This window comes from Spermophilus citellus (assembly GCF_964194105.1).
Source record: "Spermophilus citellus genome assembly, chromosome: X".
Classification (NCBI taxonomy): Eukaryota; Metazoa; Chordata; class Mammalia; order Rodentia; family Sciuridae; genus Spermophilus; species Spermophilus citellus.
Genome location: NC_138190.1, coordinates 5307942 through 5323587, shown reverse-complemented (window position 1 = coordinate 5323587; position 15646 = coordinate 5307942). Strand labels below are relative to the sequence as shown.

Sequence of the window (15646 nt, the reverse complement as noted above, 5' to 3'; positions counted from 1 at the left end):
ACTCTACGGAGATGTTTGTGGCTTGCTGAACATTCCATACATATTTCGGGCAAGGTATTATGGGAGCTGAAGTTCAAGCTGTCCCGGCTGAATTTTCACTCACTATAAAAACAATGTCTCATAAAAGTATACGTATGCTTTTACTTTACCAAAAAAAAAGTAGAATATCCACTTTAGTTCACTCAATCAACACTTAGCATTAGAAACAGGACTTTTAAAGAACCTACAAAATAAGTGATGTCTGAAAAGGGTAAAAAAATGTTATTCAGTAACAAACAGACTTCCGAAAAAAGGAACATAGGAGATGTGTATGAAATATATAGAAACAAAGATCCTACAAGCTGGTCTGCATACCTATGTTACAGGTTACACCACTGAAACAAAAATTCTTACATTTATATCTTTCATCATGAGTCCCAATTCCAGTACAACCACAACTGTTTTATATTACCCTCATAAAATGAGCCTTAGCCTTTTCTAAGCAAAACACTATTTTTAACTGGTTCATTTTCCAGTTGTTTGGGCTTTTAACAGACATAAGTACAAAAGGGCACCACATTCCAAGCAGTTCTACCAATTCCTGAACCATCTAAGGTTTGATCAAACAGATGTGGTTCTAACATTTGGTTGAAATTATAATATGATGTCACCTGATTTTCAAAATAATCAAGCATCCTTTTAACCCATAAAATTGTGCCAGGATTTATGTTAAGTTTCTGAGTCTAGAAGTCTGCAATGTTCAGAGAGAATATTGGGGAACCTCCATCCTTTTGTTTTGTTTTGTTGTTCTCCATCTGAACCCAGAGAAATCTTCAAACAAGTCAGCAGCTTCCCTCCTTACAAGTTTATTTTCAAACGCCAGTGCCATGCAGGCTGCCTTTCCTGTGTAGGTGGGAGGAAGCAGGCACAATGTCACCACACTGGGCCTTTTCAGTCTTGAAATCACTAGGAAGCCTGCAGTATTTCCTTTTTGGCACTCACGCCAGGGTGGAGAGAAGTTGCTCTAGAGAGGACAAGATATCAGATAACCAGTGGAAACACTTGGTTTCAACCACAAAAAATACATCTCTCCAAAAGCAGATGAACCATTGGAATCAAACAAAAGTCAAGGAAAATCTTCATTACATGAAATTAATTAAATAAAATCTGGTAGTGCTTTTAGAAGAATCTGTTTTTACTTGATCAGATTTATTCACATGAATAATAAAACAATTTTGTGCCCTATGCATATATTGCACAAAAAGGAAACTTAAACTCATGTTTTTCACTTATTCCAAAAGCATATGGGACTAATCATATTCCATTCGGGCTGCAGTACACAAGGCTATTTCAAACAGAAGTTAACTCACTTGATTTTTAAGGCGCTAGAGAAACCAACAGTTAGGGAACAATTTCTCCCAACTCCAAAAGGGTTAGGAATCCCTGAAGTGCCCGTCTGGCATCAGGCTTTGGATGGAAACCAGGCTGAGCCCGCCAGGCAAGGAACCCACACCCCGAAGCTGGGGCGCACGTTTGTGATACAAGGTGACAGCTCATCTTGCCTGAGCCCGTGCGATGGGCCGAAGAGGCCCGGGAAAGGGATGGGCGAGGCTACCACAGAAAAAGGAAAAGAGGGCCATCCGTCAGCCCTGGGAGAGGAAATTCCAGGGGCCCAACTCCCAGGCCCCGGACAGTGGGTGACGTGAGGGAACCGAATCAGTGTCCGCTCCGCGACACGGGGCCGGCCGGGAGGAGACCGGGACTCTGCGCTCCAGAGACTCAAGGTCCTGAGAGCGGACACCTACATCCTCGTCCAGAGCCCTGGGATAGGGGTACTGGGGAGATGGATATTCGCCCCAACCTGGGACGTACAAACTTCGCCCAAACCCAAAGGCCTCCTGGCGTATTCGGTCTTCTCCCTGGGCCTAAGGGATTGTAACGCCGTGATCATAGCTGGACCGCAGGGCTCCGGTCCATTATCAGCCCTGAGAGTGAAGACACCCAGATCATAGCACCCATGCTGGCCTTGTAGCCACGGGACAGGGGTACCCTGCTCTTTGCTCCCGCCAGCGGGCTCTCGGTGGCCCTGCACTGAGCTAGGCATGTTGCCAGTGCATCCCCCCGGCAGCACCGGCCAATGGCCCCCCACGCTAAGGTCCCGCGGCCCCCTTACCGGTCGCGAGGGTCGATCCACGACGTCTGGCGCGTGTTGTGGTCGATGTAGAAGACACGACCGTCGTAATCGCGAGCCTCCTCCCAGCCGGCGGGCAGTGGCAGCTCGGCGCTCTCTCGGGCACGAGTCGGCTGCGGCGCGGCGGGCACCGTAGGTGCGGGGACTGCGGCCGGGGGTGCCGACGACGGCGGCTCACGCTGGGACTGCGTGGACGCCGGCGGCTCCCGCGGGGCCTCCCGCGACTGTCCTCGCCGTCGCCGCCGGCCGCCACTTAGCCACGGCATGACGGCCCTGGCCCCGCCGCCGCCCGGCCGCCCCGCGCGTGCCGCTTCCTCCGCCAGCACTACTGCCCCGCGCCCGGGTCGCGGGGGCGGCCGCGGGGAGCCGCCCGCCGCACCCGGCGCATCCTCCGCCGGGCGCCCGCGCACCGGCGCCCAACCAGCCTCGTGCGCCGCTGCCTGCGCCGCCCGCTCCGCCCCGGTTGCCCGGGTCGCTGCCTCGCGCGAAGTCACAGTCCCAGAGCTGGAGCTGCAGCCACCGCTGTCGGCGGCCCCTCTGCTCCTCCGGCCCGTCCGGCCATCTTCGTTCCTCGGTGCAGCCGGTCAGAGGGGCGGGGCGCAACAGGCTCCACCCCCTTCTCAGATGCTCCTCCCCTGCTCCCTGCCCCTCCTTCAATCTCTCGAAGGCTCCTCCTCTGGCCTCTGCCTTGAGCTTTCCCCTTACGTTCCTTCTCCCTCAGCGGCTCCGGCTCGCTCGCAGCTCCTCCTCCAGTCTCCCTCAGGGACTCCTCCTCAGTTCTCAGCTACTAGCCCCACCCCCCCACCCCCGGCTGCCCCTCCTCTGCCTTAGTTCTCCTGCTTGGCGCGCTCCTCCCACTTCGCTCCCACTGCACCACCTCCTCCAGCCCTGGGAGACCGCACGGGGCCAGGATGGGCGCCGCCACGTCAATCCGCCCCCGGGGCCACCGCGGAGAGAAAGGAGGGCCAGGAGCACGACGCTCCACCCGGGCTGCAGGCGCTGCCAGCTTGTGGCTGACTCCTAGGGCCCCAACAGTTCTCCAGAGAAAAGGCAGGGCACCTCATTTCCCCAGTTCCTAGGCCTTGGACATCTGGGGTCCTCCCCTCTATGCGCACCTTAGGGGTTAGGGGTTACCCAAAATACCCAAGCTGGTCCCGGAAAAATGGGTGAAGACGCTAAGGAGAGGCAGAAGGAACTAGGGAGCTGGAGGAAGAACCCGCAGTGGTACTCTTGGGTAAGGTAGGGAGGACACAACTGGAAGCCTGCAGCCGAGCAGGTGGCCAGTTCGCAGCCCTCCCAGAAGAACACCAGAGGGTTTGCCCAGGGTCTCCACTCTAGACAGAGACCTCATAACCCTTTCTGAGCTCTTAATCCAGTTTGTGGGATCCGATAGTTTGAGCAGAGATCTAAGTAGGCCACTGCTGGGGCGGGGGGGAAGCTGGATCAATTCCTAATGAACCCTAGATGGTAACTTCTGTTCACCTCACATCTCATAGTGGAGAAAAGAAGGCCCAGAGTTGGAGCTGTGTGTCTTGCTCCCAACTCCCCAACTACTTAGTGCTCCACAGCCAGAGCAGGCCATAAGATAGTATGCCAGGAAATGCAAGAAAGTATTAGGGAGGTTTTTAATCACTTTATTGATACAAAAAAAATATCTAGTAAAAAGTCTAACAGTGATCCAAATTCAGATATGCAGGGAAAGAGACTAGGAAAATTCCCCCGAAAACTCACAGTCGCTTGTATTCCTTGGGTGAGATTTTCAAAAGATTACTTACCTTCCTTTTTATTTTTTGTAAAATAGTACTAATTTATAAAAGGAAGAGTTCTTTCTAAAAAGGAGAATGTGAAGATACAGGAATGTCTCTAAGGAAGGTCTTTCTTCCCTCCTCAGACCTCCACAACACAGAAACTTCCTTGCTCCCCAAGTATCTGTACTCCAACCCAAATGTTCTATGGTAGAAATTCCAACACTTGGGTCCTTTTAGTGAAACATGAACAATTTTTAGGTGTCCAAGGGAAAGGGGAGAAGGCTTACAAAAGCAAATGCAGTTGGCCCTTCCTACTCAGGAGTTCTGAGTTCCAGGATTGATCAACCAAGGACAGAAGACGTCATGTTGTTGCTGGTGTGTACTATGTAGTTAGTCCTATGATGGTTGCATCTGCACTGAACATGTTCAGGTTTTTTCCATGTGATAATTCGCTAAACAATACAGTATAACAACTATTTACATAGCATTTACATCATAATAAGTATTACAAGTAACAGAGATGACTTCAAGTATATGGAAGGATTGTGTAGATTATAGGCAAATACTAAACCATTTTATATAAGGGATTTGAGCATCCAAGGATTTTGGTATGGTGAGGAGAACTGGTATCAATCCCTATCAGACACTGAAAGACAACTGTACTTTGTGATGTGCCAGGTAATTCCCCAAATTCTGAGTGTCCCTGTTCTGACATTTTTCCTTCTGATTGGTATGATTCATCACCAATGGGGCTGCTACTGTCTTCTTTTCCCCTCCCTTTCTGCCCACTCTGCAGTCATGTTACCACCAAAAATGGCCATTCTGTAGCTGAATTTCCACCCTTCTGGGTACATGGTCATTCAGAATCTCACAAATCCAGATACAAATCTTATCACGCAAAACTGATGTGAGTGGGGCTGGAGCATACTAGAGTGAAAGAAACCTCTACAGAAAGAGGTAGAAAGAAAAGGAGAACAGGTACTCCACACACTGGATACACAGAAGACAAGGCAAGAAGTAAACAACACTAGATAAAGTATAAGGTGTGGGAGGAGTTGCACCAATCAGGAGCTCAAGGAGGCCAATGCTGACTGGCCTTCACTGGGGTGAGGAACCTTCTCTACCAGTTTTGACTAGCTGAAAAGACAGGCTGTGGGCCTACCATGCATGGACATTGTGCTGGGGGTTGGGATACTGCACAGAACAGCATAGAGTCTGTGCTAAACAAAGAAATGGACTATTATAATCGTGGCTTGTCTGAAAATGAAGCCAGGGTGCCAGCCTCAAGTTCAGGACTCAGGAGGCTTTGTGAGACTGAAGGAAGGGTAGCCTGGATGGGGAAACTGAGGTCTTAAGATTCCTAAGTTCTGGGAGGAGATAACTTCATTGAAACCTGCGGCTACAGCATCAAATAAATTTATAGGAGTAAACAGTAACTCAGCAGTCAAACAGAACAAGAAGTAACATGAGCAGCTTCAAAAAGCAAGGAAGAAAAGGAGTACAAACAATGCAGGACAGCCTAAATATTCAGGAGGACCTAGAGTCATCAGAAAAATGGTCATATAAAGAACTCAAGGAACACCTTAGACAGATGGAATGGAACCTTAAAGAGGATACAAGACAGCAAATTCAAGCAGCGAAAGAACACATTGAGAAGGAATTACATAAACAGCTAAAAGAAGAAGTTAAGCATCTTTATCAGGAGATAGAGATTATAAAAAATAAACAATAATTCTAGAAATGAAGGAAACGATAAACCAAATTAAAAACTCAATTGAGAGTATCACTAACAGAGTGGAGGAAGTAGAAGCCAGAATGTCAGATAATGAAGACAAAATATATCATCTTGAAAACAGTCTAGCCAACTCAGAAAGGCTGGTAAAAAATCACGAGAAAAACATCCAAGAGTTATGGGATAACATAAAAAAACCAAACTTACAAGTCATCAAGATAGAAGAAGGTACAGAGATTCAAACCAAGGGAATGAGTAACCTGCTGAGTGAAATAATTACAGAAAACTTTCCAGAAATAAAAAAGGAAACAGATATACAAATTGAAGATGCATACAGGACACCGAGCACACAAAATCACAGTAGACCAACGCCAAGACACATTGTTATGAAGATATCCAATATACAGAACAAAGAGAAAATATTAAAAGCTACAAGAGAAAGGAGACAGATTACATTCAGGGGTAAACCAATACGGTTAACAACGGATTTTTCATCACAGACACTGAAAGCAAGAAGGTCATGGAACAATGTATTTCAAACACTGAAAGACAATGGATGCCAACCAAGAATTCTGTATCCAGCAAAATTAAGCTTCAGGTATGACAACGAAATAAAAATCTTTCATGATAAACAAAAGTTAAAAGAATTTGCAGCCAGAAAACCAGCATTGCAAAGCATTTTGAGCAAAACACTACACAAGGAAGAAATGAAAAACAATAACCAAAACCATCAGTGGGAAGTGCCTCAGGAAAGACAGAGGGCGAGGGGAAAGATAATCATGGAGAAACAAACTAATTTTTTTTAAAAAAGGATAAATAATCAAACATGGATGGAAGTACAAACCATATATCAATAGTAACTCTGAATGTTAATGGCTTAAACTCTCCAATAAAGTGACATAGGCTGGTATCATGGATTAAAAAAAACAAATCCAACAATATGCTGCCTCCAGGAGACACATCTGATTGGAAAAGATATACACAGGCTGAAGGTGAAAGGATGGGAAAAAATATACCACGCACACGGTCCTCGAAAGCAAACAGGGGTGGCCATCCTCATATCGAATAAAATCGACTTCAAGACTAAGTTAATCAAAAGGGATAAAGAAGGACATTATATACTGTTAAAAGGAACCATTCACCAACAAGACATAACAATTATCAATATTTATGCACCAAATAATGGTGCTGTGACATTCATAAAACAAATTCTCCTCAAGTTCAAGAATCAAATAGACCACAACACAATAATTATGGGTGACTTCAACACACCTCTCTCACCATTGGACAGATCCTCCAAACAAAAGTTGAATAAAGAAACTATAGAACTCAATATCACAATCAATAACCTAGACTTAACTGACATATATAGAATATATCAACCATCATCAAATGGATATACTTTTTTCTCAGCAGCACATGGATCCTTCTCAAAAATAGACCATACATTATGCCATAGGGCAACCCTCAGTAAATATAAAGGGGTGGAGATAATACCATGCACTTTATCTGATCATAATGGAATGAAACTGGAAATCAATGATAAAAGAAGGAAGGAAAAATCCTACATCACATGGAAAATGAACAATATGTTACTGAATGATCAATGGGTTACAGAAGACATAAAGGAGGAAATCAAAAAATTCTTAGAGATAAATGAAAATACAGACACAACATATCGGAATCTATGGGACACAATGAAAGCAGTTTTAAGAGGAAAATTCATCGCCTGGTGGTCATTCCTCAAAAAAAGAAAAAACCAACAAATAAATGAGCTCACACTTTATCTCAAAGCCCTAGAAAAGGAAGAGCAAAACAACAACAAATGTAGCAGAAGGCAAGAAATAATTAAAATCAGAGCGGAAATCAATGAAATTGAAACAAAAGAAACTATTGAAAAAATTAACAAAACTAAAAGTTGGTTCTTCGAAAAAATAAATAAGATCAACAGACCTTTAGCCATGCTAACGAAGAGAAGAAGAGAGAGAACTCAAATTACTAACATACGGGATGAAAAAGGCAATATCACAACAGATGCTACAGAAATACAGAAGACAATTAGAAATTATTTTGAAAACCTATATTCCAATAAAATAGAAGATAGTGAAGACATCGATAAATGTCTTAAGTCATATGATTTGCCCAGACTGAGTCAGGAGGATACACACAATTTGAACAGACCAATATCAATGGATGAAATTGAAGAAGCCATCAAAAGACTACCAACCAAGAGAAGCCCAGGACCGGATGGGTATACAGCGGAGTTTTACAAAACCTTTAAAGAAGAATTAATACCAATACTTTTCAAGTTATTTCAGGAAATAGAAAAAGAGGGAGCTCTTCCAAATTCATTCTATGAGGCCAACATCACCCTGATTCCGAAACCAGACAAAGACACCTCAAAGAAAGAAAACTACAGACCAATATCTCTAATAAACCTAGATGCAAAAATCCTCAATAAAATTCTGGCGAATCGAATACAAAAACACATCAAAAAAATTGTGCACCATGATCAAGTAGGATTCATCCCTGGGATGCAAGGATGGTTCAATATACGGAAATCAATAAATGTTATTCACCACATCAATAAACTTAAAGATAAGAACCATATGATCATCTCGATAGATGCAGAGAAAGCATTCGACAAAGTACAGCATCCCTTTATGTTCAAAACATTAGAAAAACTAGGGATAACAGGAACTTACCTTGACATTGTAAAAGCTATCTATGCGAAGCCTCAGGCTAGCATGATTCTGAATGGACAAAAGTTAAAGGCATTCCCTCTAAAATCTGGAACAAGACAGGGATGCCCTCTATCACCACTTCTATTCAATATAGTCCTCGAAACACTGGCCAGAGCAATTAGACAGACGAAAGAAATTAAAGGCATAAAAATAGGAAAAGAAGAACTTAAATTATCACTATTTGCAGATGACATGATTCTATACCTAGAAGACCCAAAAGGGTCTACAAAGAAACTACTAGAACTAATAAATGAATTCAGCAAAGTGGCAGGATATAAAATCAACACGCATAAATCAAAGGCATTTCTGTATATCAGCGACAAAACTTCTGAAACAGAAATGAGGAAAAAACACTCCATTCACAATATCCTCAAAAAAAAATAAAATACTTGGGAATCAACCTAACAAAAGAGGTGAATGATTTATACAATGAAAACTACAGAACCCTAAAGAGAGAAGTAGAAGAAGATCTTAGAAGATGGAAAAATATACCCTGTTCATGGATAGGCAGAATTAACATTATCAAAATGGCGATATTACCAAAAGTTCTCTATAGGTTTAATGCAATGCCAATCAAAATCCCAACGGCATTTCTTGTAGAAATAGATAAAGCAATCATGAAATTCATATGGAAAAATAAAAGACCCAGAATAGCAAAAGCAATTCTAAGCAGGAAGTGTGAATCAGGCGGTATAGCGATACCAGATTTCAAACTATATTACAGAGCAATAGTGACAAAAACAGCATGGTACTGGTACCAAAACAGGCGGGTGGACCAATGGTATAGAATAGAGGACACAGAGACTAATCCACAAAGTTACAACTATCTTATATTTGATAAAGGGGCTAAAAGCATGCAATGGAGGAAGGATAGCATCTTCAACAAATGGTGTTGGGAAAACTGGAAATCCATATGCAACAAAATGAAACTGAATCCCTTTCTCTCACCATGCACAAAAGTTAACTCAAAATGGATCAAGGAGCTTGATATCAAATCAGAGACTCTGCGTCTGATAGAAGAAAAAGTTGGCTCCGATCTACAGATTGTGGGGTCGGGCTCCAAATTCCTTAATAGGACACCCATAGCACAAGAGTTAATAACAAGAATCAACAAATGGGACTTACTTAAACTAAAAAGTTTTTTCTCAGCAAGAGAAACAATAAGAGAGGTAAATAGGGAGCCTACATCCTGGGAACAAATTTTTACTCCTCACACTTCAGGTAGAGCCCTAATATCCAGAGTATACAAAGAACTCAAAAAATTAGACAATAAGATAACAAATAACCCAATCAACAAATGGGCCAAGGACCTGAACAGACACTTCTCAGAGGAGGATATACAATCAATCAACAAGTACATGAAAAAATGCTCTCCATCTCTAGCAGTCAGAGAAATGCAAATCAAAACCACCCTAAGATACCATCTCACTCCAGTAAGATTGGCAGCCACTAGGAAGTCAAACAACAACAAGTGCTGGCGAGGATGTGGAGAAAAGGGTACACTTGTACATTGCTGGTGGGACTGCAAATTGGTGTGGCCAATTTGGAAAGCAGTTTGGAGATTCCTGGGAAAGCTGGGAATGGAACCACCATTTGACCCTGCTATTGCCCTTCTCGGACTATTCCCTGAAGACTTTAAAAGAGCATGCTACAGGGATACTGCCACATCGATGTTCATAGCAGCACAATTCACAATAGCTAGACTGTGGAACCAACCCAGATGCCGTTCAATAGATGAATGGATAAAAAAAATGTGGCATCTATACACAATGGAGTACTATGCAGCAATAAAAAATGACAAAATCATAGAATTTGCAGGGAAATGGATGGCAATAGAGCAGATTATGCTTAGTGAAGCTAGCCAATCCCTAAAAAACAAATACCAAATGTCTTCTTTGATATAATGAGAGAAACTATGAACAGAGCAGGGAGGAAGAGCAGGAAGAAAAGATTAACATTAATCAGAGACATGAGATGGGAGGGAAAGGGAGAGAAAAGGGAAATTGCATGGAAATGAAGGGAGACCCTCATTGCTATACAAAATTACATATAAGAGGTTGTGAGGGGAATGGGAAAATAAACAAGGAGAGAAATGAATTACAGTAGATGGGGTAGAGAGAGAAGATGGGAGGGGAGGGGAGGGGGGATAGTAGGGGATAGGAAAGGTAGCAGAATACAACAATTACTAATAGGGGATTATGTAAAATTGTGGATGTGTAACCGACGTGATTCTGCAATCTGCATTTGGGGTAAAATTGGGGGTTCATAACCCACTTCAATCTAATGTATGAAATATGATATGTCAAGAGCTTTGTAATGTTGTGAACAACCAATTAAAAAAAAGAAAAAACAAACAAACAAACAAGCAAAAAAGAGACATAAAAAAGTACATGCTGCAAAATTGCCATTCATATGGTACTGTAGAACAGGCAAAATTAATCTGTGTGATATAAGTCAGAAGAATAGTTATTTCTGAGGGATTACTGATTTATTGACTGGAAAGTGACACAGTGACACTTTTTAAACTTCTGGAAATGTTCTATATTTTAATCTAGGTGCTGTTCACATGCATGTTACACATAAGTGAAAATTCACCAGGAAATACACTCAAGATATGTACATTTTATCCAGATGTGATGATGTGCACCTGTAATCTCATCTACTTGGGAAGATGAGATAGGAGAGCCAGAAGATTAAGGCTATCCTGAACTTAGCAAGACCCTATCTCAAAAAATAAAATAAAATAAAATAAAATAAAAGACTGGGAAAAAAAAAAAGATTCCTAAGTTCTGAGCTCCGTGGTGCTGTCATCAAATCCTTATTGATTTGTGTAGCAGATGCTGCAGCGCCTGTCACAGGTGGCCTTGGCTGACTTTTCTCCAGAGATTAATGAAGAAAACCCTCCATTGACAAGACATGTCAGAGAGCTTACACCCACCTTCCCCCCAGGGGCTGACTGTGCAGCATAACAGCCAGACCATCTTGCCTTGGTGTAACAAACTCTAGTGCCTTTCATACCCAATGCTCCTCAGGCAGTTGGGCTGAAGCTAGACTCCTCCAAAACTATAGCTTTACCAACTCCTCCCTTGCCCTATTCTGCCCCTCATACATGTGGAAACATGCTCCCAGTCACTTACATGAGAACCTCATCTCTAAAAAGAAAAAAAAAAACAAAACAAAAAAGAAACAAAAAAAAAAAAAGAGAGAACCTCATCTCAGCCACTTCTAGGGAGCCTAACCTAAGATAGTCTCCTCTGTGCATGCTCTTGTCTAAGCACTTAGTAAACATGAACTGAATTCATCATCATAGCATTTATAGGTATTCTTCATTTGATCTTCCCATTAATAGATAAGAAAGGAATGTGACAAGGCATGCCAATGATGACATTGGAGACCCTCCCTGAAAAAGCTTAATCTGCAAGCTCCCATCACCACCTCTGGACCACTCTGCCTGAGATAAGTGAGGTTCTTGCCTTTGTCTTCCTAAAAGAAACTGAATCAGAGAGGAAGAAGGCAGAATTTGTGGTGACCAAGACCTTTATTACCCCCACTAGTCCCTATGGATTTGTAATGTTTGTGCAAGTTATCTGATAATTGTCCCTAAAAACCTATGAATAGAGTTGAGAAAGAAAAGAAGTCAGTAGAGGGATGAAGAAACTCTCAACTTTCAGTTTTGCCATAAATTGGGAAGTCACATGCGTGCGCGTGCATTAACTGTTAGGGAGAATAAGGCTTGTCTTTCTTACAGTCAAGTGGGGCTTTCCATGTTGGACTAAAAACCACATGCACACACACAACACTGCAGGGTAAAGGAGTCTTTAGTCTTAACTGAGTGCACAATTGTGCATTCTTTCTTTCCTCCACAGTAATACCAACAGTCATGCCAACAATAAAAGTCTGAGCACTGTAGTGACTGATCCTCCCACCAAGATTTCAGAGGGAAAACAGCTCAGGAAAAATCCACTTAGGTTCTGGGGAAAGGACATGCAAATACTTTTGTTCTCCTCCACCCAGACCCTCTGGAAAATCCCCTTTCTGAAGCTGTTAAAATATACTGATACAGAACTTGCAGAATTCTGTCTTTAAAATGATTGTTCAGAGTAAATCAAACAAGCAAGGACAGAGATTAAAGCTTTTTACTGTTAAATTCTGCCTTCTCTCTACACCCTTCTCCCCAAAGGATAACCTTTTTTATCAAATGTAAGGTACAAAATTGGATCTGCACATTTGCAATACTTGAGAATCTAGAGAAAAGGGAAATCCATGACAGCTGCAATCATCAAGTGCTAGAGTGAGAAAAATAAATACAGTATTGCTAGAGAAGTCTTACCTACCTTGTTCTAGGAAGTAACACATTGAGTAATTCTACACATTGTGCTAGCGAAAACAAATGGGCTAGATTTGGTCTGAAGAAGAAATGGTTCATTGTTTGGCATTCTTTAAATGCTAGAATAGTTACTCAATTATAGGTGATTCTCATATATTTAAATAATGCAAATCCTCAGGACTTGGGGGAGATTAGAAGATGTTATTCTTGTTCATTCCTGTTTTGCTGGTTTTGGGGCTGAGAAGGAAGAGGAAAATGCAAAGATCCCTAAGGAGTCCTCTCCCTGAGCTCAGGAATTTGAATGGGGTTGAGGTGGGCTTATTCCTTGATGTTTATTTCATGATTTTATTTAAAGACATAAACTTTAGATACTTATTTGACTTGAAATCAAAATAGTCATTGTTTGGATGTTTTGTGTGGACCAGAAACCTGGGAGTACTGTTCTCAAGTGGGACTTCCTCGATTTGTGTAGATGTGTACCTGGGTTAGTAAACCTGAGATTTTTAAAACACACACACACACACACACACACACACACACATACACATACACACAGAGAGAGAGAGAGAGAGAGAGAGAGAGAGAGATCAGTTTCTCCCCCCAATTTATGAAAACTCAGCATCACCGGCTTCCTTCCTCTCCTCCCAATGCTACAGTTTTACTTCTTTTCCTTTCCATCCCATGGGTTCTGCTCAACACAATGCTAGTAGGCCAGTTTAAAATTTATTCCAGGCAAACCATAATTTTAGGAAGATGCAGCTGCCATGAGCCAGATGCTTCCTCCTAGCTGGACTCTCTCCTGTTTAGGATTATGACTCTGTCCCCTGTGTATTTGGAAAAACAGATTCTTAAAACTCCAGACCTCTGCTTGAGCCAAGCACAGCAGCTCAGAAGTCTTGGGCTTGCAGAAACAAGAAGGAGGATTTATCCCACACAGTAATGAGTAATCTTTTTTTCATTTGGTGACACTAGGGTTACAAATTAGTCTTTTTGTAGCATGAATGGAACAGTTCATTAACACAAATAACCTCATTGGATCCTGAAACAACAGCTCCAAGATGGTCATGGCCGGTATGTATCGATGACACTCAACGGGGGACAGGGAGCAATGGACATTTGGCAATATCTGAAGACATTTATACTTGCCACAACCAGGTCAGGGGTGCTATTGGCATCTAATGGGTAGAGGCCTGGAATACTGCTACACATCCTACAGTACCCACAGCAACAGCCACAACAGAGAACTATCCAGTACAGATGTCACAAGTGCTAAGGTAGAAAAACTTAATATGTGTAATTTTTAGTAACAATTATACTACAATATTGATTCAAAGAGCCATCTGGGCAATATTTTCTTCACTTAACTCCATAATTAACAAGGGTTTATTTATCACTTAAGAGGGGTTGAGCCCATCAGTCAGTGAGCAAAATGTAATCACAGGTTACTTCCACCCTTGTCCTGTATGATGAGTCCACTTAAGAGCCTGGATCTGGGCTAGGGCTCTAGCTCAGTGGTAGAGTGCTTGCCCAGCATGCATGGGGCACTGGGTTCGATCCTCAGCACCACATGAAAATAAACAGATAAAATAAAGGCATTCTGTCCATCTACAACTATAAAAAAGAATTAAAAAAAAAGAGCCTGGATCTGTTTGTGACTCAGCTTTAGGCTATGTTGCTGTGAAATTCAGTCTTCCAAGGCAAGGAAGTAGAAATGGACAAAAAGCTACCTGTAGGCCAAGCATACTATAAATAAAATTTGATTTTTGCCTTTTTTCTATGCATTTCCTCCTGCCTGGTGCCCCTATCCAGGACTGGCTATGTAATTTGTGGTCTACGTTTTGTAATACAAAATGAAAATACATTTAACCCCTGTCCAAAAAACTGGAAGAATTTCAAGATGGTCACAGAACATCAAAATAAGCATAGGCCCTTCAGAACACAGGTTTCTGGTCAACTACACAGACAGGAACCCATGAAGTTAGGCCTTTGAGATTTGATTATATGGTCCTTTGAAAAATCTTAAGGGATAAAAATTTTCAGTGAGAGCTAAGGAGATTGTTTTTGGGGAAATCAGACCTGTCCCTACAAATGGAGCTATTTGTTGCCCCAGTCTTCCCTGCCAACCCAGTTACCTATCCGAGGTCAACATGACCCTGTTGGCATGCTCTTCCTGGTGGCAGGAAGAATTTCTACCATCCTGACTCCCTGGATTTGGGGATTGAATTGTGCTGACCCCTCAAAAAAATGTGTTGAGGTCCTAACTCCTGGCTCATGTGGGTGTGACTTTATTTGAAAAGAAGGTCTTTGAAGATATAATCAGTTAAGATGAGGTCACACTAGAGTGGGGTAGGCACTTACCCTAATATGACTGGTATCTTTATAGGAAAAGGAGAAGAGACAGACACCCAGGGAGAAGGCCATGTGACAACGGAAGCAGAGATTGAAGTGATGTAGCCCAAGAGAAGGAGGGTCAATGATTGGTAGCGACTGACAGAAGTTTAAAAAAAGGCATGGAACAGATTCTCTACTAGAGCCCTCAGAGTGTACATGGCTCTATTCAAACCTTGATTTCAGACTTCTAGCCTCCACATTTGTAAGAGAATAAATCTGTTGTTTGAAGCTGCCCAGCACCTGGAAACTTGCCCACATCCTCCTGCTACTGCTTTAGTGCAGATTGGAGTCTGTACAACTCTGTCCCAATCAGCACCAGGAAATTCCAGGAAACAGAAGCCCACTATAACCACACATAGAAATCTTGTCAAACCCAGAAACCCCAGGTATGGCACACTTGACCCAATGGATGCATGTATGCCATAAACTGTAACAGCCATATCTGGTGGAGACCAAAAGCAAATCAGAAATGACCCATCTGCCACATACCGCTCAAATTTAGATTTACCCTAGACCCCTGGCTATCCAACCTGT

General features: G+C 42.6%; 1 protein-coding gene across 1 annotated transcript in view; it reads right to left on the bottom strand.

The window, feature by feature from the left end:
- WWC3 (WWC family member 3) overlaps positions 1-2843 on the bottom strand; it is a 112266-nt gene extending 109423 nt beyond the window's left edge. The window contains exon 1 of the mRNA XM_081276922.1: positions 2153-2843. Within this exon, the coding sequence (XP_081133048.1) occupies positions 2153-2436 (284 nt within the window). The 5' untranslated portion in view covers positions 2437-2843. The remainder of the gene's footprint in view (positions 1-2152) is intronic.
- Between the last annotated feature and the right edge of the window lie 12803 nt (positions 2844-15646).